The sequence below is a fragment of the Haemorhous mexicanus genome, chromosome 5, assembly GCF_027477595.1.
Source record: "Haemorhous mexicanus isolate bHaeMex1 chromosome 5, bHaeMex1.pri, whole genome shotgun sequence".
In the NCBI taxonomy this organism is placed as follows: Eukaryota; Metazoa; Chordata; class Aves; order Passeriformes; family Fringillidae; genus Haemorhous; species Haemorhous mexicanus.
The window spans coordinates 9,685,762-9,711,996 of record NC_082345.1 but is presented as its reverse complement, the minus strand read 5'-3'; the positions used below and the strand labels follow the sequence as shown (position 1 = coordinate 9,711,996).

The window sequence follows — 26,235 nt, the reverse complement described above, 5'->3', positions numbered from 1 at the left end:
CACCTATAGACAAGACAAATTTCTGTTCACAGTGCCTGCATTCTAGACTCAATCTGTGTTTTTCCAGGAAAAAAATAAAATATCCTCATAGAAGTTAAATGTGTAGACTGCACTAGACTAAAACAATATTAGTTAAATCATTATGCTGAGTCTAGGACACCAGTGCATTCATGTCTTTGTTTTCTTCTGTTGAGGAAGCTTCATGTTCATTAAAAAGAAGGGAGTAAGGGAAAGAAAAACGGGAAAAGAAAGGAGAAGGTGGAAATGAACAACAACTCTTCAAAAATCAGAGCCAGCAGATAGAGCCCTGGTGCTGTGCTTTGGTTCCAGATTCATGCTGGAACACTTAGAAGTAATAAAACAGAGGCATTTAAAATTTAAAGGGTATGCCATCCAAAAGTATGCATCTCAGCAGTTGGTATAACACCTTTTCAGATCCCTGTCTCTATTGTTTCCATCTAGGGTGTGTGTGCAGGCTGTTTACAGCATGCACTGCCTCCCTGCCCCCAGGATGTGCAGCCCCTCCCAGACCATCCTGAGACATCTCCCAGCAGACTCACCAGTTGTACAAAAGGCATAGGGAGAAAGCATGCCCATATTTTGGGTATTGCTCTGCCAACATAGAGAGCAAAAGAACCACATATGAAAACAGGAGAATGCATAAAAATTTCAAATATAGATGGTACTTCTGTCTCTTTTTGGCAATGACTGAATCATCTGATAATTCCAGCATTATTTTGTTTGATGTAGCAAAATTCCCTGTATCCTTCATAGGAGCTCTTGTTTCTCAGGTGAAGCAAGTCCTGTTTCAGCAGAAGGAGATGTGAGAAAAGAGAATCACTATGACAATGTTTTGAGAGTTAATAAACTGGGTGTGTTTAAAATAGACCTCACACCTGTTACAAGTTTCCTTTTGATTAAGTATCCTCCCTGAAGTAACAGTCTGCAGACACAGGTTCAGGAAGGACTGAAGCTCTCCCATCTGCTTTGTATTTAAGAGATGCAAATTTAGCTGCATATTTCCCCTCATACAAAATTCAAGTCTAGCTACCACAGGAATGTTATTCCCCATTTTTTAAAAAATCCATTGATAGAAGTCCTGTAAGTCAGTAGTCAGAAACAAAAGAACGTTCATATAGTGAAAAATACATGACTTGATAAAATTTTTAAATGCAATACCAGCAAGGTGCTTTCTGTAAATTATCCAGGTAAATGATGCTGTGATATTAAGACTGTATCACAGAACTCTACATAGCTTAGAAATACGAATGCCTCTCTTTTGTGCACGTTCCAGGTTTTCTCAAAACAGAGGTGTATTACTGAATGCCCAACCTTTCAAAAATTTGCTGTGCTAGAGCTTGCAATATAACAGCAAAGCTATAGAATTACAGCTCCTTAAGGTAAAATACATGCAAAAGCTTTCCAAAATTTTCTCTTATACATGGAGAGCTTTCCTTTTGGAGTTAAGAGATGTTTGGACATGGCCATGTAGTTTCCATGCACTTCAACACCAGGCTGAGAGGAGCTGGTGTACATCTCAGAGGTAAAGAGCAGGGAAAATCCAGATTAGCTGTCATATGTTATTGACAACAGCACACTCATACTCTGCCTTGCAGGAGTGTTCACATAAGGCTCCAAGCCCAGGTGTACTCATTTTCCCTCACAGCTTCACCCATGAACAACAGGACAACTCATCCCCTCCTGCTCCCAGCCCTCCTGTCCCAGGACTTCCCATGATACTGGATAACAATGAGTGGAGAACCACACCCCAACTACTGCTTGGGAAGTCCAGTTCTGGCAGAAGTCATTAGCCCTAAGAGATCCTTACACCCTTCTGGAGCTCCTAACTAGGTTCTGCACTTTATGAGCACCACTTAATGACAGGCAGATATGTCTAAAACCTGTAAGCTTTGTAAGCCTTTTGCTGATTCCTAGTGGGAATTCCTAGTGGGATTCTCTCAAATCCCACAGGCAAACCAGTATTTTCTAATACACTTTCTCTTTATAAATAAACAGATCAAGAAGCCATTGCACAAATAACATACAACTGAAAAGGCCATTCAGAGCTGTATGATGGCTAAATCCCACCCTGGTGCAGAGGGGAGGGAGGAAGATCAAAGCAGCATCTCCCTGGGGTGAAACATCCTGAGGTTCCTGATCTCAGATTCCAAGGAAACTGCCTGCATCCTAACTCCACTGCACTCCCACTGGCAAATATGAGACTGCACACAATATGGGCAGATACCCACTGGCATGTTCATAAGTGGGGACAGGATGGGGATTGCTAACACTGAGTCTGATAAGAACAAGGGCAATATCTGGTGGTCTGTGCATCCCCTTAGTGAACTGTCAACACCCCTCCTGGCTTTTAACAGGCCATTGCAGAGCTGGTTCTGGCTCAACACAAGGCTATTCAGAGACTGTTATCCCTCCTGGCTTTTAACAGGCCATTGCAGAGCTGGTTCTGGCTCAACACAAGGCTTTTCAGAGACTGTTATCCATGCAGGCATTTCTCAGAGGGCTGAAACACAACAAAGATTTGGTCTTTATGCACTGCCTCTGCCCTAAAGCACTGAAACAGAGGATGTTTTCTTTCTTTTGCAGGAACCAAAGTGTTGCAAAGGCTTCTTTGGCCCTAACTGCAGACCATGTCCAGGAGGTTTCTCCAAACCCTGCTCAGGGAATGGGCAGGTAAGCAGAGCATCCAGCAGCACCCTGCACTCTGGAGGGGGAAGGATGAGCTGTGTCCCAAAAGCCCCTGGAGCATTTCTGCACAACAGGAGTGTTGGGCTCCACTAGGGCTGCCCCCTTCCTCTGTGTCCAGTGATGGCTGTGGATTTCAGGTTCAGTTAGAGGCAGGAGGGAAAGGGGATCTGTCACCTCAGATGCCCAAATTGCAGATTTCTAGGGTTCCAACACACAGCACACAGGCAAGGCTGAGTGGCCCATTCTCATGCTTTTAATTTGCACACCATAGTGTAATGACCCCCCCCCCCCCCCTCCCAGCTCATCATTCTCACATAAAAACTGCAAAGAAAGCTAGAATACATAGCAGCAAAGAAAAAGCATAGAAAGTTTTTCTTTGAAACACCTGTCTCAGCAAACCTGGAGTTCTTCCTGAGAGTCTGTCAGAGTCACAAAATATGGACAGGCATGTAGTCTCTTTTCTAGGGTAAAGACTTGTTAGAATTCATGTATAACCATCACCTCCCTTCCATACCACAGTGCATGGATGGCCTGGATGGAAATGGCACTTGTGTTTGCTCTGAGGCATTTCAAGGCTTGAGCTGCCAGTTCTGCTCAGACCCTGGCAAATATGGACCTCAGTGTGACAAAGGTAAGTGCAGCTCTGCAGCCTCAGCACAGGAGTGTGAGCAATAGCCCAGTGGGTCTTTTGGACCCTAGTGGTGTTCAGGCAGGAGTTAACTGGCTGCTAAACAGTCCCTGTGGAAGATGAGCAAGATGTTCCTGGGGTATTTTCATTTCCTACTTCAGAGGGACACATCATAAGGCCAGGGTCTGTGTTAATACTCTAAATGACTTTTTGCAGGGGTCGAATCTTGTTTTATACTAATTTATTGTTCTTTTGGTTTCTGTCTCCCTCACACAAGTAATTGAAAAGAAAATTTTCGCTATTCTGTTCCCATCTGCTATTGCCCACAACAGAACAGATTCTGCCTGCAGTGACAAACATCTGTACTCTAAGAACAACTCGATCTATAAACAGGTTGTGTTTAGGCCACTTAATTACCCTTACTGAATAATTTTTGATCTATTTTATAGCTTACAGTTCTGCACTGACAGATTTTATTCTCTGAACCAAACCATAATACATTTGAGAGTATACAGAATATACAGCATCAAATATGCATGCATTCCTTACCTAAAAAAAAATGTTTAGTCTTTTTTGTTATGAAATAGCTTGCCATTCATGAAGGTTCAAAGGTGCATGGACAAAAGCTAAGACACAAATTCCATAAGGAATTGTGGTAGTGCCTAAACTCCAGTCCCACCAAAGCCATAAGTGTTTGCTTGACTAGTCACTGACAAGTTTTGGAATGCACAAAGCTTTCCTGCTGTGTCCCTCAGGCACCTTGCTGTGCCTCCAGCAGCACTAATCCACCCAGTCCTAGCAATGTGCAGGTAAGTCTGGGCTGATGCTCTGTGCAACCTGGAGGGTCTGTGGGCTCAGTGTTTAAAGGCTTACCCTGTCACTGAAAGCACAGCAAAAGTCATGCAATGAACAACTTTAATAGTCTAGGACATAGCATTTTGCTCCTACTTCTCTGAAGCACTTAGAAATTCATCTATAAGAACAGTGTAAAAATACAACAGGTTTAAAGTGTTGCCCATAAAACACACCTGAAAAGACATGGCTATGATTAACAAAACTCCCCCACCAGAGTGAGGTTAAAAAAATACAAAAGTCTAGATTCTTGGTAAAAAAAAGGAAGAACTGATTTGTCAGAAATGGGGGGTAGAAATGCCTTTTTCCACTATGGAAGTGCACATTGTAGTTTATCTCTGGTAGAGTGCCCCTGCATGAATGGGAAGTGTGATAACAGAATAGACAGTGATGGGACCTGCCTGCCTGGATCCTGCAGAGCTGGATACACAGGGAAGCTCTGTGAGCAGCAGATCGTTCCCTGTGAGCCCTCCCTGCAGCTCTGTCATGCCCATGCAGACTGTCAGCTCAGTGATGGCACAGTGAGGTAAGTCAGCAGCATGTATCCTGTTAATATTCAGAGCTGTGCTGCAGCTCTTTCCAAAACAGGGACTGTTTTGGTTTTGCCTGACCAAAACAGTCCCTGGCAGCAGTGCACAGACAGCAGCCACTGCAACCCTGCACTGCAGCAAACAAGCAAAACCATGCACCACATCAGTCTTGAGCTGCAAGGTAATAATTACAAGTTCTCAATACCCTGTACCTTGTATATTTAACACTGATAGTTGCATACAGATCTGATCCTTGATTAGAAACCTCTCTTCCTACTAACATCTATAGAGGTTTTAGGGAGCTCTTATTTCTAACCACCCCTGAGTGACTTATGAGTTTAAGCCTTGCTGAAAAAGAATGAAATTCTCAACAGTTTGAGGATGGATATCTCACTCTGGTCAGGTCAGGTAAGTTTTGCACACCACAGCACCACAGACTTCAGCACAGGCTCCCCAGTCCTGCCAGGACTGGCCACAAAACCCTGTTAACTGCTTCAGCTGCCCTGCACTTGCCTCAAGCTCACCCTCACATGCAGTAAGTTTGCCTCTTGCTGCAGTGTATCCATAATGAGCCACGACAAGCACAAGGGGGGACGCTGCAGAACCTGAGTGCTTCAATAATTCCCTCCAATTTAGGTTAATCCTGGGAAGGGACCCAGGGAAACAGGAGGGCTCATTGTCTCACACACATTTCAGGCAGAGAGCCCTCTTCTGTGTAACTGAGAGAGAGCACAGCCAGCCCATAAATATTTCAGAGCTGTTAGCTCAACTTTGCAATGATAACATCAGCTCAGAATTAATTCCACTCCCTGTCTCATATGCAGAGAATGGATCCCTGATTTGACTCAATTCACCCAGTCAATATTTTGGAAAAAATAACCCCATCATGTACACACTTGAGCTACTTGCATCACGAATCCAAGGTTACCAATTTTAAGCTGCCTATAAATAGCATGTTGCAGTGGAAAACAATCACTTTAGAGCTGTCACGTGTAACGCCTCCTTCCTCCTCTTGTCTCTGTAGCTGTGTTTGCAAACCTGGCTATGAGGGAGATGGCTTCAGCTGCAGCAAAGTTGATCCTTGTGCTGTTTTAAACCCTGGTGGCTGCAATGTCAACGTAAGTATGTGCTTTTCCCACAGAAAGGCAAGCAAAGAGGAAGGTTTGGCCAGAGACTTCTACACGAGAGTCACGGTTTTCACTGGAGTTCCAGGCTCTTTCCCCAGACCCCACTCCAGAGCTCAGACAAGCCTGATGGCTAAAGGCAGATGTCCCCTAGGAGTTCTGAGTGGCTGCCTCTGCATCTCCCCCTAGGCTGAGTGTGTTCAGACAGGCCCAGAGGAGCACAGGTGTGTTTGCCAGGCAGGATGGACAGGTGATGGAAGGGACTGCTCAGCCATCAACACCTGCCTGCTGCCCAGCACGGCAGGCTGCCACGAGAATGCCACCTGCATATACGTCGGGCCAGGGCAGGTAGGTCCTCACAGCCAATGCCACCTTCATTGCATGTCCTCAGCCATTGTGCTCTGCCAGGGCTTGGGTTTCCTACCCTCTTTTCTTCCCCAAATCCTCCTCTCCCTCACAGCCCTGATGTTATTTCCATATGGTGCTCTCTATCCAAAACGGTCTCCTTAAATTCCAGTCCCAGTGTTCCCTCCTTTCTCTCACTCTTTCAGCAAACACATTTTTAGAAAGTACATTAGTAGACATCAGGTATGAAGGTCTTCTGCAGATATTAGTCAGTGTCATTCCACTGGAGTCAATGTCAAGCTGCAGAAACACAGAGAAACTAATTCACCATGTCTAGAATATGAACAGTATTTTAAACATTTTAATGAATTGCTGTGTTTTATTGAAATGACAGAATGACTGTAAGTGTAAGGATGGATTTCAGGGGAATGGAATGGAATGCACACCCATAAACTCGTGCCTGGAACAAAATGGAAAATGCCATCATCTGGTGAGTAATTAATCATTCCCAGAACAAAGTGTTCAGATTCATATCACACCTCGCCTCCTGCGTACACCACAGAATTTATTTGCCATTTCAAGCCTGCAATTTCCTTTGGAGAAAGCACTTTCCAAGCAGTTCTAGAAGCACCAAAAACTTTAAACCACATCAGCATGGTACATGAGCTGAGGACAGATTGCAAGGTCTGCTCCCAAATCTGCCAGTACAGAAGGATTATCTTGAGCCTGGAATAAATAAATGCTGGTTTTCTACCAGCAAATACAACTTGGATCCACTATCCTGTTGGGATATTTATCCAAGTCAATCTCTACCCAGGCATCTATCAGCTTTATCAGCAGCTGCATGTGCCCTGCTGTGCCCTGTAGTTCCATCCTCAGGTGGGGCACAGAGCTGAGGTGAGGAGCTCTGGGGAGCAGAGGATGGATCTGCCGTAGTCAGGTGAAAGAACAGGGCCTCAAAGGTGTAGAGAGGAAACAAAAAGGTGGAGCAAGGGTTTGGATTCCTGCAGACTTAGTGCATGGTGGGTAGGGGAGGGAGTTAGTGCCCTGGGCTGATGGAGTGTGTCCTACAGGAAGGTGAGAACACCCATGGAAGATGGTAAAAAGCTCCTTTGTAATCTTATGCTTATATGTAAGCAAGTCCTACCAAGGGGTTTCACAGGCCATCTGTGCTGGAGTGCTCTCTGAGTATTTGACAAATTCTCTCTCTTTCTGCTTCAAAGGCAACTTGTCAGTTTGATTCTTCTCGTGGCTGGGAGTGTGTGTGCCCAAAGGGCTACGAGGGGGATGGCAGGACCTGCTATGGAAACGCTGCAGATGTAAGTGCTGGGAACACTTCCTCTGGGCACAGCACCTGCTGCACAGGTCTCACCCTGCATCTTAACCAGAGAGAACACCAAAGCCTTTACAAACAGTCAGAAAAATGTGTTGCTATGATCCCCACCAGTGATCTCTGCAAAGGATGTTCCAGTGGGAACATTCACCTGATTCATAAATTGTGTTTAAAAACGTGGCTTGGGAAGGAGGCTAAGGGAGCAGAGCATATTTCTGGCTTCAAACAAGTTGAAAATTTGAAATTGAAAACAGATTGGAAAATACCAGAGTCCAGAGCTACTGAAGTGCTAAGCACTCACCTCCCAGCTGAGAGCACCAAGCAGTCAACTCTTCTGAAGTTTTGCCCTGCAGTCTCTCAGTGGAAATGATCAATTTGTCATGTTGAAGCAAACTGTGCTGACCCACAGGCAGATAAAACCAAAGCAAGTCAATTGGTGAAATAAATATGCATTTAACAGCACAGGAAAAATGAAAGTGTCCTCAGTCTCAGCTCCTGGCAATAATCTTACATGGCTCTGGGCACTCTCTGCCACCCCTGCTTATACTATCATCTATCTCTGTTCTAAGTACTCTGGCAGAATAAGGGCTGGGTGATGTGTAAGATGCTGTACAAATATCAGCTAAAACAAGATATATTTCAATCAATTTTGCATGGAGTTAAGAGAAGAATTAAGTTTAAAGTCACAGGAAATTAATGCTTAGCCTGGGATGAGTACACAATACATACCAAGGTCAGGTACACATCTAAGCAACCCATGGCCTGATTTTCAAGAATTGATAACTCACCTTTCCCATTACCAGAAAGTATTTTTAAAAAACCAAAACATTAATGCCATCCCTTTTCACACACACACTGAAAATCTCCTCCTCCTCCATTTCACATCAGCCAGGCCAGATATGGTGGGTTTCCTCGCAGTCAAGAGCCCTTTGGTACAGCTAATTATAGTTTACAAACTCATTGATCTCTCTTCTTTCTCATCAGGAGCTATCCACTCTGTCAGAAGCAGCTGCTTTTAACCAGTGGGTTAATGTAAGTACACTTCATGGTTAATTTCTGTAGTGTGTTCAAGTTTGCAGAAATATGTGAGCCTTGTAGAGTTTAGAAATGGGAGTCTCACAGCATATATTTCCATCAGAGAGAGGAATCTGAAAGTGTGGAGAGACTTCAGGGTGCCTTTCCCACCTGTTGTAGGGGGGTTCACCACCTAGTTCCCTATTTCTGCCTGAAAACCAGCTTCTGAACCCAAATTCAGTGAGTAAGGAAGCTCCACAAGCAGCAGAGCTAGTTCCAAGCCTGCTCTCTGAGGCAGGGAGCTACATAAGCCATGACTAGTTTGGCATGAAAACTCTCTGCAGCCCAGATGAGCAGCAGCAAGAGACTGGACTGGACCCCAGGTGTCTCCTTTCAACTTCTCTCATTCAATAAAATGACAAGTGGGAAGGAAAGGCAATGCCCCACCCCCTCATTTCCACATGCCCCATGGCAGGAAAATGCAAGTGTATGGCTGGACAGTGTGCTGCTGCCACAGCAAGAGAGCAGGAAAAAAAATCAGTCTGTGCAGGCCTGGCTGAGGTGCAGATAATAGAATAATAGAATGGTTTGAGTACAAAAGGACCTTTAAAGTCCATCTGATCCAATCTCCCTGCCATAGGCATCTTCAACTAGGTCAGGTTTCTCAGAGTCCTGCCCAGCCTGATCCTGAATATCTCCAGGGATGGGTCATCCCATCACACTTGGTTGTAAATAAAGAACTGAAATAAAGCACACACCCCTGAGCAACCCCTTCCAGTGTTTCATCACCCTCATTCTTTAAAAAAAAAAATAATTCTTTCTAAGATCAAACCTAAATCCACCCTTTCTCAGTTTAGAACCATTGTCCCTTACTCTTTTGCAAAAGGTCCCGCTAAAAAGTCTGCCCCACCTTTCTTACAAGCTCCCTGTCAGTACTGAAAGGCCACAAAAGGTCTCCCTGGAGTCTTTTCTCCAGGCTGAACAACCTCAGTGAGCAAAGATTAACTTGTTTGGCTCCAGGTTATGGAAGAAGCACCAAAGTAGGTTTCAAACCCCAAAGTTCTGGATATGCTGGTGGTCAAAATCTACTCCCTATTTTCACATGCTATCATTTATTAGGAGCAGCAATAACATTAAGGTCCTACCCCACCATGATTGGAACTGTATGAATAAAGATCAAAACTGGCTGCTCCCACAAGAACTTAAAACCCAAATGTAAGGAGTGTTCATCAAATCCATGGTGAACAAGAAAGGACAGTGCTGCGTTAATGAATAGCATCAGAAGCAGAAGTCACAGCACATTGGTTGCTCTAAGGTTTTCAAAGGTAGATGCCTTGGGGATCATTAAAGTACATAATTGCAAGGAACACCTCAGGGAGCTTCTTAAGAGAGCTCCATGTGGCTAATTCAGGCCAGGTGTCTGCCTGGCCCTGAGCTCAGATTGTGGCACTGGACACTGCATAGAGAAACTAAAGAATTTAAAGAAATGGGCACCACAAGAAATGCTCTTCTCCTGCTATTACACTCTTTAGATAATGAGGGAACAAAGCAGAGGGAAGATTCTGTATAATCTATTGAAACTGATGTGGAAATTTCTGCTACACTTCAGAGAAATGCTATCACTTAGAATAAACACTGGTAACTACAAACATGAGCAAAATAGGGAGGCATAGCCATCTGTGGGTTTTTAACTTTGTACTTGAGCAGGAATGTGATGTTTACCACTTTTCATAACCAAATTCTTTTCTTGCTGCTCAGGAAGGATGAGAAGGGGAAGTTTGTTTCTCTTTCTATATTTAAATATTTGGAAGGTGATAGGGATGATGGCTAGGAAGAAAGATGATATTAACAGAGACAAAATCCCCAGCTATTTAAGGGAGCGGATTCCCTTCTTTATCCAAAACCCAATATGGGTAATGAAGGACTATCCAAAACAGCTTCCAGGCAGCATACCAGCTGCAAAAAGGTAGACCCCAAGCTCATATTGCTCCCTCAAGTTTTGCAGTATCAAAAATGGCAAGCTGTGGAGCCTGTGAAAAGCTTGGAGAACCCTATCTTCAGCAAGATCACATGTAAATATTTATCTTTCCATTTTTCACTCCAAAAAAAAAAATTCCACACAACTGGAAAAATCCTCTCCAGTGGAAATTCTTTCCATCCTTAAGGCAGATAAAAACATGGAAGATCAATTAATTCATGCATGCTACAGATCTCACAATCCCCATCATCTAAAATTAGAGCTGTCAGCAGCAAGCCCCACTGCAGTGCTAGTGGGCACAGATAACTCTTGGACATCTCTAAAAAAATCCCAGCCATGTTAAATAGTCTTCTTCCAAATGGGAACACTGTGTCATTATAGTTTCTTATATCATGGCTCATAGTGCTTCTATCTATTGAAAAGCATGGAGTGCTCTGGAAGAGCAAATTACTTGAATTTATCAATAACCACTAGCATTTATCACCTCCATTTATCACCAGTATTTTTTTTTTTTTTTAAATTCAAGTGCATAATACAGAACCTACAAGACAGGCTAACTTTTGTGGGGGTCAAGTTATGTATGTCATAATAAAAACCAGTTCTGACCTGTACATTATTTCTGCCCTTTCAATGCTGGCAATCTATTCTGCAAAAAGCAGACACTCATTTACCATTTCTGTACAACTCTAAGTGCTGTTGTTCAAGTCATTGCTCAGTATAATAGTTTGCCCCTTTCCAGACTGGTCACTAAGCACGTCACATACTCCACCTTGCTTAAAATGTCACCAGCTACTATTTATACACCATCCTTGGAATGAAATATTTTACCCTCTTTACTTCCATGCAGGAGGCCAAGATAAACTCGGTGTTGTCCACCACCTCAAACCTAACTGTCCTTGTGCCTTCTCTGCAAGCCATTGAGAACATGGATGAAGATGAGAAAGCCTTTTGGATGTCAAAAAGTAACATTCCAACTCTCCTTAAGTACGTTCATGGTTTGGGGGTTTGGCTTTTTATATTAACTGGTTTTTATGCTAAACAAGCCTTTGGTTTGAAGCCACTAGAGCAAGACAGGTATTTTGATTTTAAAGGAAGGGCATAGGATTCCTCTTCTAGTTCCAGTGGTGTATAAATCTCTGTAGCAAGGCCACTGGAAAAAAAGGCATTATTTATATTATGTCAGAAATGTTTAAAGGTTGAACTAAGATAAAAACATAGCTGAACAGGGTGTTGTAGAAGCAATTCCTGCTAAAACTACCATTTGAGACACACTAAGTTGTTTATCTGAAATAAGACAAAGAAAAAAGAGAGAAAATACAAAAGCTTCAAATCCAGTTAATTTCCTTTAGGTATCATGTACTGACAGGAGCTTACAGCTTTGCTGATTTCCAGAATTTATCATCCTCTGACATGCTGCCAACATCTCTACAGAGCAAATTCCTACATTTGTCTAAAGAAAATGGGGTGAGATGACCTGCAAACCACTGGGGTATCATGCACCAAACCCTGGCCATCACTGCCACTGAATTTTTTGTACTACAAAAGCACACATACATTATGTAATTTTTTTAAAAATACATGCCATAAAATTAAAGGCATAGTTCAATTACATGGGGCCCTCTGGGAGAAACATTAGCTTGTTTTTCTCCACCACTTTACACCACTGAAATTTGTCCACAGTAGTAATTTTTCTAATGTCCCAGTAGCTGCTGCAAACACTGGACAGCTGTAACCAAGCAGAATGGCAGTCCTTGCCTGGAGCAGCCTGTGTGAGCCAAATTAATACAAAGAGCATCCAGGAAACCAAATAATTTCATTTAGGGAGCGGGGGAGGTAGGAGGAAGCAGTGATAACACACATCTTCACATATGCGACTTGATAGTCCTAAACCACTTGAGGGTATTTTTAATGGTAAAAATGTTACAGCCCTTCCCCCTTAGCCTTTTTATCAGGTAATTTCCTGGAAATACACAAGTCACATTTAAGCACTTCACCCCCATTAAGGGAGAGGGAAGTTCCCCCTACCTCCATGCTCCAAAGGAAAAGCTATGAACAGGGTCCCTCAAAGCTGCTCAGAGCTGAGAGGGTGTGAATCAGCTCAGAGCTCAGCCTAGCCTGTGCTGCCAGCCCAGGGCTTTGCCAGTCTGCCCCCAGGGAACAGCCAAGGGTCCCCAAGTCCCCTCCCCTGTGCCTGACTCCCTGAGGGTCCCCCAGCCTCTGGTGTGAGTTAGTGGTGCCATGGTGCAGCCCTAGGCAAGCACTTGGGAAGGTGTGGAAATCCATAGGATGAGCTGCTGGGGAGCATCACCCCAACAAGGCGAAGGCAAAGCCTCTCTCCTCTCCCTTGTGCAGAACCTGACCCTGGAGGGCGCTCACTTTGTGGCCAGCGACATCGCATCCACAAACGGGGTCATTCACGTCATCGACAAGGTATCGAATACACTGAACAGGATTGGCTCCTCTGCACCACGAGCAGTGCAAAGCCATGAACCCCCTGCGGAGAGCACTGTGCTCAGGGCAGCATTGTGCCCTGCTCGTGATGCTTGCAGGTGATGTGGGGTATCTGCTCCCCTGCAGGTGCTGACCCCGCTGCGCAGCGCCGTCCTGCCGAGGCTGCTGGCCCGCCTGGAGCAAATGCCCGACTACTCCCTGTTCAGGGGCTACATTATTGTGAGCTTTCACACCATGCAGAGCAGAGGAAGCTCTCTGCTTTGTTTGCATTTCAGACTAGCAGTGGTCATTCTGATTTTTAATTTTTTTTTATGTGTTTCGCAACAGCAATACGGCCTGGCTAATGAAATAGAAGCAGCAAACACGTACACAATCTTTGCCCCAAGTAATTATGCCATAGAAAATTACCTAAAGGATAAGAAATCTGCTACTCTGGTATGTATTACTTACAAGCCTTGTCCTAACAGCTCAGTATTTCATCTGTTTCAAGTGGCTGGGTTGTGAGGACACAGATACACGGAGATTTGTTTCCCAAAATCCAGTAAGTTAGGTTTTGTCTGTAACCCCCAAGAAATTGAAATGGGATGGACCTACCTATATTTTCCTGAGTTGCTGGAAGAGCCCAGCTATTTGTTCTGTGTTTTGGCCTTCTCTAGATCAAAAACATGGTGACAATTTCCAAGATATCTTGTCAGTAAACTTATTTTTTTGTTGTTTGGGATTTTGAGAGAGGGTTTTTTTTATGTAAAGAAGGTCGGTACAGGAGAGACTAGAAAAAACACTGAAATTAGTTTTTTAGGTGAACAAACTCCAGTCCCCTGACATCATTAATAATGACATGAAATACTGTGAGTCTTTCTTAAAACTATCCAGATGCTGGCCTTGTCACTCCTGCAGGAATGCTGCAGCAACATTGTCTCTGGAACTTGTACCCTGACATATTTACAAGTTCAAACCCCCTTCCCAGCCTTGTTGGTTTTCTCCCAAGATAAGCTTTTTCTGCCTTATCCCAGCAGCTTTCTTCATATTTTCTCCAATTTGAAACAGCTTTATAGATTGCACATATCAAGAGCCACACACCTTGCAGAGGAAGTTTCACCCATGATTTGCCCAGAAGCTTCAATTCTTCAATGTTTCTTCCAAAATTATTTATCCACACTCTATCCCTACTTGCATGGTCTCCGCTTACAGCCAGGAAGCTGAGGAGCACAGGGCTCAAATGACTCGTCCCAAACCTTTACCAACAACAGCAGACCCATGGCAAATGTCCCATGTTCACGAGTGATCGAGCTCCATCTGCTCAAATGGCTTTTGAACACTGCTTTAGTGGTATCTTGACACATCATCATTTCCACATCCCAACAAGAAGAATTTACATTAAACTTTGAGAGACACAGAGGACATCAATCCCAGTAAATCTGGATTACACACGCATGCAGAGAAATCATTTGCATTTCCACTACTCACCAATGTTTCTTCAGTCTTTCTTCCATCCTCCCAGCCTTGCCTGATGTGGCAATCTGAGGAAAAAAAAATATTAAAAAACAACCATAAGGTTAAGTCTGCCTGAGGCTTAACCTCTTTGTGAAACACTTGGGAGAAGTCTGCTGCAGAGTGAAGAGTTTGGCACGTGGAGAAGATCCCATTTCTTGGCCCTGATGGGGCAAGATGTCCTAACTCTCCTGGTGATTAAAGACAGAAATGAAGATGGATCAGCGTTAGCTTTTCCTACAATTCATTAAAGTCAGGAGATTAAATAGGCCTGGACACTGATGGAAATTAGCACTGATGGAACCACTTTCTCATCTGCAAATATTTTTTGCCAAATCTGTGGAACAAGGCCAGCCCTAAGGGATGTCAACGCCACTCTTTTACTCTGAGGGCACAGCCAGGCAACATCACAAATCTCACATCCTGAAGATGCTTCATGCTTTCACATACTTTTGAAGGAGCAGAAGAGCAGGAGCAACATGGACATTCAGAATAAGGGGACAACCAGCAAGAGGATTTCCCACAAGCACGTTTTTATTGCAAAGACAAAGTTGCAGCAGCACTGTCTTTTGGCTAGGCAGCTCCTAAACTCCCCAAACACCTCAGCTTCTCTCACATTGACCAATCTCTCACCAACACATCCTGCTTCTGCTTCCTCATCCCAGTCAGGGAGAGCTCTGGGAGTCTCCTGGTTCAGAACAAGATGTAGAAGCCTTGGGAAACCCACACAAAATTTTGGGGTATAGAGAGTAACTTCATCACTTTGCAGTGAAATATGAATATGGTCTACCAATCAGGCACAGAAAACTTTTCAATTAAAGACAATTAAAAGCAGTCTTTATTGACTGAAGGTGCCCTTAAAGATTATACATATAGATATAAAAATATAGATAGCCAGATACAAAAAATACTCTAAACACTCACCACAGTTTATTCCCCTGTAGGTTATTCAGGGATTCTCAAAGGAGTAGGTAGGGAAAGACCATAAAAACACTCATGAATATGCAAAACTTCCTATCAAATGAACCCATGAAGTTCAGAGTCCTAAAAATCACCTGACTTTCCCCTGAATTCAGCAGCCAGCCCTATGCACAGAAACACACTACAGGCTCAAGCAAGCCCAGTTCAATAGCCTTTCATCCTCCATGGTCAGTAACATTTTCATTGTGGCAAGAACGCAGGCTGACTGCAGGAGTAAATGTGAAATAACCTACCCTCTGGAGAATTTTCTCTTTAAATTCAGGCAATCTCTGTTTGGCTATCCCCTAGGAATTTTTCATTCTTTACTAGGTAACTCTGAATGTAATTGTGTGCTGCAGGACGAAGGCCAAATCCGCTATCACGTTGTGCTGGATGAGAAGCTCCTGAAGAACAACCTGCACAATGGCATGCACAGGGAGACCATGCTGGGCTTCTCCTACCAGGTTGGGTTCTTCCTCCACAACAACCAGGTACTGCTGTCTGCACTTGCTGGGAGAAACAGGTTTCCTGCTTTTTACAAATCCAGCTTCAGCTTTAAACTGACATGAAGTCAGAAGGAACTCCCTCCCTAATGCATCCCTCATTAGCTTCTATGACTCAGCAGCACAAAAGTTGTCACTCAAATGCAAGGCCTGTCTCAGACCTGCTTAATTCAAAGTCACCCTTGAAGGTATCTTTGATTGAATTGTAATTCAGTTGTGCTGGTCACATTTAAAATTGAATTTTAGGTATCTGTCTCTAACAACTTGAAGCCAGAATTCCAGAGCAGTCATTAATCTGAACTTGCAAGGACTGGCCTCAATTATGAAACATTATTTCTATTTTCTGTGGATTCACTCCACTTTCAATCCTAAGAACTCAAAGCACTATGCAACAAATATGAATTGCCTTTCAATACCACTCATGGAAAAAACAGGTACAGCAAGATTAAGGAACAGGGCCAGGAAGGGAACTTGGTCCTCCTTCTCTGTCCCAGAAGTCCCTGTGGGCATAGGCAAAGGAAGACAGAAAGCTTCTCACCCACAGATGTTTCAGCCCTGCTGTTTGCTCTGCCCACAGCTGAGCTTTGAAAAAGCACCTGCAGTGGGACTTGCAGGTGAGGGCACGGTGGGAGTGTGGGGTAGCACTGAGATTATGGAAGACCTCCTTGAAAGAGCAGCTTCTGGTAGGGTTTCCTTGAAGCCCCACATGCCCCAAACACACCTTTTGGCACACCTTAGGCTCCCTCTTCATGGCCTTTACACCCCTTGGGAAAAGCTGCTCTGCCAAATGCTGTTGCTCAGAAGTTTTAACAGGCTGCAAGTCCCCCCCTGCCCCCAGGGCAGTGAAGCAATTAAACGCAGCAGCTGGAATATGAGTGAGCACCTGAGGCTAACTCCTTTTGTTGGTTTTCCTTATGTGACCCCTGTTGTTTTCCCTCTTTCTTCCACCTCCTACTGCTCAGGCTAGCACAGAGCCATGGAACACCTCTGCTGCTCTCTAACTGATTGCATGTCTCCTGCAGCTATACATAAATGATGCTCCCATAAGCTATGCAAATGTTGCCACAGACAGAGGAATTATTCATGGACTGGGAAAGGTGCTGGAAATCCAGAAGAACAGATGTGATATCAATAATACTGTGATCATTGTAAGTGATGGAAGTTAATAGAGAACCTTAAATCCCCTCAAGGAGACCTACAGCCAAGCAAAGCTCAAAAGTGTAGGATATGTGACACTACTTCTCAACAAGGAATGCACGCATTTTCCACAAAGGATATTCCTACCAGAGTTTTTAGCATCTCTTAAGACAACTTTGGTCCTGAAATCAGTGTTCTGACAGCCTGGATAAAATGTAGTCAGAGTAGCTCAATAATAAGAAATTCCTGAGCTCTAATATCCAGATAATATTAGTAATGCATTATTCTAATACATCTTCATAACCAGACCACTTGGTTATCAAGTGGGAAGCATCACTTTAGAAGAACAAATAAAAAATAACCAAATGTTCTTTCCTTCTTCCCCTTGGGGGAAGGGTGTCCCCACAGGGCCACTCACAGGAATATTCTTCCTTGCTGAGCAGGACAGCTTCCCTCACTCTCTTTACCAAAGAGGTTATCCTGATAATGTTCCTCAAGCACTAGATTTAGATATGTGGCTGGAAATCATTCTTTTTCTATGAAACAACCTGCCTGCAGCTCTGTACAGTCTGTTAACTACCTCTCATTTGTGTTGCATAAGGAGAAGTGCAGAATTTGTTCACAACCATCAAGTTGTCCCCCAGGAACAAAAGAAATTGTAAGTATATTTTCATTAATGCTAGGTTCATTTGTTCCTCCATATCAAAACTGGCTGTATATGTATTCAATCCTATTTTTAATACAATTGTCTCAGTTTCACCAAAATATGTAGTAGTTATCTCAGCGTGCTACATACATGGCTAATAGTCAAGAGACTCAATCCACCCTGACCTCAGAGGTTCTTTTTGAAAAATCTACCTGGGATCAAGGCAGCAGAAGGGCAGCTTAAAGATAAAAATATCTTTCAAGGACAGTTTCTCACATGCAACTGGAACAACTAAGACTCCTTAAACTGCAAATTTTACCTCTACCATGCAAAATTAGGGGAGTTAAATGTGGTCTGGAGCATGCCTTCTCCAGAAGGAATTACAGCACCAGCTTTGAGCCCTTCAAATCAGAGATGTACAGAAGGGCAAAGTCAATCCATCCCCAGCAGTATGCTGTAAGCTATGGTCACAAGAAAACTTGGAGGTTAGAGAGACTTTGGATGCCCAGGTCCAACACATGAGAACTGCAGATATTTAGAGTTTCTTGGTATCTAACTTATTTGTGAAAGCCTCTCCATTGGGATTACATATTTTCCTTTATTATTAATTTTTTTAATCAATTATGCCAGTAGTGGTATTCCAAAGCAGCTTAAGTCCCATCTGCCTCATCAAAGTACTTGACTGGCAAAACCAAATTTAACTCCCCATGGGTAAAAATCAAACTCATTAACATTTCCTTTACAATGAACAGCTGGATGGATTCTTGTCTCAATCTCCTCACAAGTGTATATTGAGATCAAAATCTTTCTCCAGCAAACAATCTCTCCCCAGTTTTGTTCATACCTAGGAGATAATTTTTCAACAGCTGTTTTTGCACAACTTCATAACTCGGTTTTCCAAGAAGAATTCAAAAGATCAGAAAATGTGAAAAATGAAAAAAAAGTTTATAAAACTTTTGAATCAAATCTGTTCAGTTGTGAGCAAATGCATTTTTACACATCTTTAAAACACCACAAGATGTTGAGTTAAACAGGTAATATGTTCATTTTTATTTCTAAAAGTATTTCCTTCATTTTAATTGTGTATGTCTGAGTCAGTGAACAGCATGCATAAAGTTAATGTCCCATTTATTAACACATTTGAATGTAGCTGATCAATATTATTCAGAAGTGCATCTGTTTCTCCAATATTTGCTCAGGCAGGGGTGAAGAAATACTGTATCCTCACAGAAAACCACATGAGACAGTACACCATCCAGATTGGTTGCAAGCCCAAGTGTGCCAAAACCATCATTGTGAGTTCACTGCTTCTGTTGTGGTAAAAACCAGAAACCCCCTTCCCTGACCTTCATCCTCCTCCTCATCCCCACTAAGCACACACAGCATGTCGAGGCAGCTCCTGGCTGTACATTTATTGACCTTTACTCTGGACCCAGCAGAGACTGGAAGGTTAAAGACTGATGATAGCTGCAGCACACAAAGTTCTGCATGTCCAGTGGTGCAGAGGGAGCACAGGTTTGGGAAGGGTAAACCTGTGCTTGTCCCTAGCAATACTCCACCTCTCCCTGAAGTGGTGAAGGGCACCTGGGTCCCATCAAGGACTGGCAGCCTGTGTCCTGGCACATTGAAGAGCGTGGTCACAGACCAGCAGAGCTGTTGTGCTGCTAAAAATCACAGAACCAAAGACTAGTTTGGGTTGGAAGGGACCTTAAAATTCATCTAGTCCAACCACCCTGCCATGGGCAGAAACATCCTCCCCTTGACCAGGTTTCTCACAGCCCCCCACAACCTTGCCTTGAACTTCCAGGCATGGGTCCACCCATAACTTCTCTGGGAAACTTGTTCCAGTGCCTCACCACAGTGAATAATTTCTTCCTAATATCCAATATAAACCCACCCTTTTTGTATTGCCCTAAACAGTTATTTAGTTTTTTGCACTGGCTGTTTGGTAATTTGCACTGTCCACATGATTTGTATCCTATCACCACATGGTTTTCCCCTTTTCCCCTCGCAAGTGCCAGCCCTGGGGGTCTCTCCCTGGATTACCCCTTCCCTCACCCCTCCTCACTCATATCCCCTTGGCTGTTGGCCTCTTAAACCTGGGGGAATGGGGGGTGGAGGAAAAGTCCCCGGCGAGGAGGGGAAGGCCTCTTTTCCACCTGGGCCTCTTTTCCACCTGGAATGTCTCCTGGAGATAAACTTAGGACATTTGTCCCCACGTGGAGAAGAGCACTTCTCGCCCTTTGCCTTTCATCCATGTAAGATCGTGCGGGCTGGGGCGCACAGCCAGCCGGACTGGAGCCCAACAGCCCATCCAGGCACGGAATCTTACACACCCTCTTTCCCTAGCTCTAAAAGCCCCTGAAAAATTCCAGCTCTCTCTGCTTGCCCCCCTGCCCCTCAGCACAGCCCTTCTGCCTTTGCAGAGCAGGGAGTGCTGCGCGGGTTTCTTCGGCCCGCAGTGCCAGCCGTGCCCAGGGAAAGCCGGGAGCGCCTGCTTCGGGAACGGCGTGTGCCTGGATGGCATCAACGGCACCGGCACCTGCCAGTGCCAGGAGGGCTTCGTGGGCACGGCCTGCGAGAGCTGCAGCCCGGGCAGATACGGCCGCGGCTGTGACCAAGGTACCCAGCACCCCCAAACCTTCCCCTTTCGTCTTCTAACCACGTTCACTCCAGGTTCCAGAAAGGTACAGCACTCCCTAATAGGCCAGGCTTAAAAACGTCATTAATCCCTTTTCTTTCCCCATTATGGTGTTCCCTTTGTAATCCCTAGGCTGGAGGCAGGGTTTTCTACTCTGTCACACCACAGACGTAGAACAGAGGTGGTGACTGGGCCAACCCCGTCCTTCCTGCCCTTTGCTACCCACATTGCCACACTTCCAGGAACAGTGGCTTCCCCTTTTATTTTCTAACCATGTTCAGGCCAGGTTCCAGAAAGGTACAGCCCTTCCTAATAGGCCAGTCTTAAAAATATCATTAACCCCTTTTCTTTCCCCATTATGGTGTTTTCTTTCCATTCTCTAGGCTGGAGGCAGGGCTTTCTACTCTGTCACACCACAGAAAAGAATCCAGCAAGAACCATCCTCTGTAGCAATGCTATTTTTCACCAATTCTGTCCCATTAAAATACAGTTTCAGACCCTACATTTGGGAATAGAGGCAATGTAAGCGCAGCTTGCATTTAGAGTTGTTGTTAAATAATTAGAAACCAAAGGGCACAAGACAGAGCCTTTCTTCAAATAGCCTAGAGCAGAAGGTGCCATCAGCAGGAGATGACTGGGCCACCCCTGTTGCCCACATTGGCACACTGCCAGGGACAGTGCCTTGCCCCCATCTCTCCCACAGTGTGCCCTTGTGTCCATGGAAAATGCAGCAGCGGGGTCGACGGGGATGGCTCCTGTGAATGTGACCTTGGCTGGAGAGGAGTGAGGTGTGAGACTGGTGAGTGTCCTGCCTCTTTTCTTCTGAGGTAAAAGGTAAGCATCTCAGAAAATGACAGAACTACAGCCACAATCAGATCCCAGTGCAGCTTCCCACATCAGTGAAATATGGCTCACATTCCTGTGCTATGGCAATTAATTACTGCATTATTAGAGAGCAGGTTGAGACACCACTCATGACACTGAAACACTTACGTAGCTAATTCTCTCCCTGTGTCACCCTCTATCTGCTCCAAAAGAATATCCCATTTATTAAAGCTGTATGTTTTCCAGAGCAGGTTTACCCAGCACATTTTGACCCTCAGATCAAAAGCCTCTCAAGTGCTTCTAGAAGTTGATTTAGCTACACAACACCAGATATTAAATTATGTTCTTGTTAATGCGATAAAAAATAACTAGCAAATAAATCATTTTTTGCTGACTTAATACAGCTTCTATATCCAATCAAACTTTATTCTATTTATACATAATTAAAATGCACTCAGTAATTATTTCAAAACTCTAGCTATAATAGTATGAAATTTTAAAATGTTACAAGTACATTCATAATAGCATTCAAGATCAGTTTTAAATTTTCCCAGGGAAAAAATTAGTAATAAGCACAGTTTTGTAAGAGGGTTGCTATATATGCTCTGAGAAAACTTTCAGCTCCTTTAGAAAATCTACTCTTATATAATTCTAATATTATACAAGACTCACCAGACTAAACACAGGTAAATGACAACAGGTGAAATTTTTTCCTGGCAATATGACACAACTCTACCTTGCAAATTAATTTAAGTGGTATGCACTGATCTATACAGACTCTACAGGTGGAGTATTATTGTATTTGTTGGGAAGCTCTGACGAAGGCAGGAATGAGGAATCTGACTCCATGTTTTCAGAAGGCTAATTTATTACTTTATGATATTATACTATATTAAAAATACTGTACTATACTAAAGAATACAGAAAGAATACTTACTAAATGCTAAAAAGATAATAATAAGACCTCATGACTCTTTCTAGAGTCTCGACACAGCTTGGCTCTGATTGGCTAAAGAGTTAAAACAACTCACACTAAAATATAATAAAACAATTACTTCTAAGTAAACAATCTTAAACACATTGTAAAAAAGCAAAACACAAGAAAAACAAATGAAATAAAGATGGTTTTCTTTTTTCTGAAGTTTCTCAGCTTCCCAAGAGAAAAATCCTAAGCAAAAGAATTTTTCCAAAAACCGTGAATGCCACAGAGTCTCTATCGAGACTGAGAGCAGAGTTGTCTGGCACAGAACTCAGCCTCCAGCTCCACATGGTGGGAACAAAAGACTGAATCTAGAAGGATGTTGACCCAAAAAGTTCTGATCCCTACTTCATTTTTTTTTCCACTTGCAGAAATCAAAGATGACACATGTAACGCCTCGTGCCACACCAGTGCCAAGTATGTATGAAATGTACTCATTTGGAGGAGAGGGGAGAAAAAGGGCTCCTCTTGCAAGGCAAAAATCAAGTCCACCTTGTTCATGACTGCTCAGCATCACATCTCACAGCGATAAGGAGCAATGTAAATCTAATATATGTCGTGATGAGGCCAGAAAGTTCAAACCTCTCCTCTCTTCATATCAAAATATACAAACAACAACAACAAAAAAAGCTCTCACTAGTCCAGCACCAATATTGGGTCACTAACTAGTTTTCAGAGGAGCAAGTGAGCCCCATTGAGCCATTTACTGAAGTGCATCTGTCCCCTCACCACTGACCAGGCAGCAAGATTTACACTAATCAAGACATCTCAAAAAAAACCCCAAAAAAAAACCCAAGGAAAACTGGCTGGAAAGACTCCTCATTTTCAGCCACAGCTCTTCTGTAGGAGCTGAGAAACCAGAGGGGCAAACCCCCTTTTTCCTAGATGTAGGTCATTCTCTCCCCTCTGACCTTCAGTTCACAGTAGCAATGTTTTACCAGGCTTTTTTGGCAAAACTACACTCTCAGATTTGCTCATGGGGATCCCACACATTCTGGAATCAAGACTGTGTTTCTGACAGAAACAGATTGTTCCTCTCTTGTGCATTTTTCATCCACTGACACACACCTGCAGGTCTGAGGATAGGTGCAGGCATGGCAGGAGTAGGGGGAAATTATGAATTGTGCTGGCTGCACCCCTCCATAAATTGGGTGCACACAGACAAAAATTGTGCACAGCTTTTTGGGTGAGTAGACATATAAATTCTGTAGTTCTGCACAAAAAATAAAAAATAAGTAAATAAATAAAAAGATATTCAAACACCAAAGCATGGAGTTCTAATGCCTAAAATAATACACCCAAAACCCATTTGAAAAGCTTTGTCCAGCTAGGTCCATTTTTATGGTTTTAGCTATCTCTTACTGTATGGTTAAATGCCCTGTTATTTCTATGCAACATTACCTTCAGAAACACTCACAAAAACAAGGGCTGTACAAAAGACCTGACCAATATTTTTTTTTTCCCTCTGTAAATGATGCCTCTCTCTTTTTATTTCTTTAGCTGCCTCCTCCTATCAAATGGCACTGCCTATTGCAAGTGTGCAGCTGGCTTTGAGGGGAACGGGACATTCTGCACAGGCAAGTGAACTTTGTTTCTTCCCTTTGAAAAAAAATAAAAATAAAAAAAAAAGGAAACCAAAGAATAATGCCTGAAGCACTCTCTGGTCACAGCAGAGCTGGTGAGAGATGAGCAGTTCCCTATGCACCAGTTAAAAACCAGGAATTATTGCCAGCTCCCTCAAAACAAACAGCAGCCCAACAGGTGCAGATCCATAGCAAACAAAGGGCTCCAAATCTCCAAGTTTTGAGGCATTGTGCTCAGGGAGAGCAGAGAAATGGGAACATGCTGTGCACAACCCCAGCCCCATTGTTTGCAGAGTAATGAAACCTGGTTTGTGACTTTTACTCCCTTTCCCAACAAAGCCCAGCACAGAGAGGCCAATTCAGGGCACAATAACACTTCCAGCTATTGGAAGCTGTGTAGCTCAACCATTTCCTCAGCTTTCTGAACTTGCTCAGATTTCTGGTGTGGCAAAATCCATTTCTTTAGACTAGAGAGATTTAAGAGACCCTCAGAAAGGGGTAAGAGCACCATATCCTAGATGTTCCTCCAAAAATCTGGGTTATCCAAAACAGACTGCTTCCAGCTACAATAATCATAATTAATTATAATTTTTCTCAATTCTTAGCTGATTAAAATACTCATGTTTTTCAGACAGAAGCCTATTTTTCTACTTATTCACAATGGCTAGCAGTGTCCTAATCCCAGATTTTGCCATTCTTACTCTGCCTGTTTTCATTTTCCCTTCTGGCACAAAACAGACAAATCCATTTCAATCTGCTGGGGGGCAATTCCCCGTGTGCAGGAAGAGCTGGGTGACACAGGTCACCCACAGTGACTCTGCACTCTCCTTGCTCCCATATACAGGATTCCTGGGGAAAACTAGCTGCAGAAATAAAATCAACTCCCTCATATGAAACTGATGAAAGAGCAATTTAGGGTCATTTGAAGCAAAACTTAAGGCAATTTTCAGGCTGATTTGAGCCACGCTGAAGATCAGACAAGGCTCCCTTCCTGCTCTCAAATTGTGAGCATCCAGCTCATCCAGAGTTGGAGAAACAGTAGGAGTATCCATCTGAATAAGAGCCCAGACTTGTTGTCACAGGAGGGCTAGGTGGTGTTTTACTCTAGACCTCCTGCAAGAGAAGTTACACACATGATATATGTGCAGAAAATGTCAAGTTCAGGGAACACTTAAATGGCTATTTAAACAAGAGGTGAACAGAAACATCAGGTTTTTTTTGTTTGGTTGGTTTTTTTTTTTTTTTTGGTTTGTTGAAATGGGCAGAATTAGAAGGTGGAAAGTAATTGAAAGCCAGTCCTGGATAAATTCTAACATTCCAGACTAGAAACACCATTTCAGCTTTCCCTCTGGAAACAATAATAGGTACTAATGAAATCTGTGGCTTCCTAATTCAGAAAGACTCATTCAAAAAATGGTAGTACATCTGTGGGGGTACCAGTTGTCAGTTTTTCTGGGTCTGGATTGAAGGAACACGAGACAGTGATTTGTGTTTGGACTTGAGTGTTTATTATTTCTTATCAGTAAAACAGGCTCACAACTGTGAGTTTGGCAGCTTTTCTTTAGAAGGCACAAAATGGCCAACAGTCTCTTGTTACAAGGTCTTTTAAGACTAAACTATCCAATTAAGAACTGACACTTAGATTATTTTCCCTTTGAACCCAATAACTGATCCCAAAGAGCCTCCAATGCATACTTTTCTGCCCAATTACAAAATGCCACCCAAACCCATGGAGAAGAAGGAAGAAGAAGCATGAAGAAGAAACCCAGGACGACACCCTGTGCTCGCCATCTTGCTTCCACCCACAACACACTAAAAATCCCAAAACCTCAATGTCTCACCAAGTGGTTCACCTACACTGCTCTCTATAATTTATTTCACAATTCTGTGGATTTTATTCTATCTTGAAATTTAGGAAACTTTCTCCTTGAACGAGGGTCAAAGTCAGAGCTCCCCTGGGGGTCAGGGCACCCCAGAGCAGACAGAGAAATATTCCCAGTGCCCTGGGTTTCCACATTAATCCCTTTAAAAGTAGAGACAGATAATAATGAGAAGCAAGAAGCCAGTCCAGCACATTGGTCTAATCTCTGCTGCTGTCCCTGTTCAGCTATTGATGCTTGTGAGAGCAACAACGGGGGCTGCTCCTCCAAGGCAGAGTGCAGGAGAACAGCACCGGGAAACAGAGCCTGTGTCTGCAGCGCCGGCTACACGGGGGACGGGATCGTCTGCCTGGGTAAGCACACGCCCTGCCCCTGCACCTCCCAGGGCAATCACAGCAGAGAGGTTTCCTCTAGGGGGATGCTCCTCCTCCCACTCTGACCCACAAGTGCAGCTTGCTGATACTACATCTCCTGACGCCAAAGGCATCTTTTCCTGCCACAGGGCTGGTACCATGGCAAACCATGCACCTGCAGCAGTGTGCTGTGGCTCCAAATCTTATCAAACAACATCTGCCCCTAGCAAGGATAACCCCATCTCCAGCAGCTTGATATACACACACTCCTCTGAC

At 43.6% G+C, this 26,235-nt stretch overlaps 1 protein-coding gene across 1 annotated transcript in view; it reads left to right on the top strand.

The window, feature by feature from the left end:
* STAB2 (stabilin 2) overlaps nucleotides 1–26,235 on the top strand; it is an 80,831-nt gene that overhangs the window by 29,550 nt on the left and 25,046 nt on the right. The window contains exons 19-40 of the mRNA XM_059845832.1: nucleotides 2,605–2,691; nucleotides 3,226–3,337; nucleotides 4,532–4,712; nucleotides 5,741–5,834; nucleotides 6,030–6,188; nucleotides 6,580–6,675; nucleotides 7,409–7,504; nucleotides 8,503–8,550; nucleotides 11,358–11,494; nucleotides 11,860–11,974; nucleotides 12,863–12,940; nucleotides 13,088–13,180; nucleotides 13,289–13,396; nucleotides 15,772–15,903; nucleotides 16,938–17,063; nucleotides 17,654–17,710; nucleotides 18,898–18,993; nucleotides 20,125–20,320; nucleotides 21,043–21,138; nucleotides 22,515–22,560; nucleotides 23,644–23,720; nucleotides 25,834–25,959. Coding sequence (XP_059701815.1) covers nucleotides 2,605–2,691; nucleotides 3,226–3,337; nucleotides 4,532–4,712; nucleotides 5,741–5,834; nucleotides 6,030–6,188; nucleotides 6,580–6,675; nucleotides 7,409–7,504; nucleotides 8,503–8,550; nucleotides 11,358–11,494; nucleotides 11,860–11,974; nucleotides 12,863–12,940; nucleotides 13,088–13,180; nucleotides 13,289–13,396; nucleotides 15,772–15,903; nucleotides 16,938–17,063; nucleotides 17,654–17,710; nucleotides 18,898–18,993; nucleotides 20,125–20,320; nucleotides 21,043–21,138; nucleotides 22,515–22,560; nucleotides 23,644–23,720; nucleotides 25,834–25,959 — 2,356 coding nt within the window. The remainder of the gene's footprint in view (nucleotides 1–2,604; nucleotides 2,692–3,225; nucleotides 3,338–4,531; nucleotides 4,713–5,740; nucleotides 5,835–6,029; nucleotides 6,189–6,579; nucleotides 6,676–7,408; nucleotides 7,505–8,502; nucleotides 8,551–11,357; nucleotides 11,495–11,859; nucleotides 11,975–12,862; nucleotides 12,941–13,087; nucleotides 13,181–13,288; nucleotides 13,397–15,771; nucleotides 15,904–16,937; nucleotides 17,064–17,653; nucleotides 17,711–18,897; nucleotides 18,994–20,124; nucleotides 20,321–21,042; nucleotides 21,139–22,514; nucleotides 22,561–23,643; nucleotides 23,721–25,833; nucleotides 25,960–26,235) is intronic.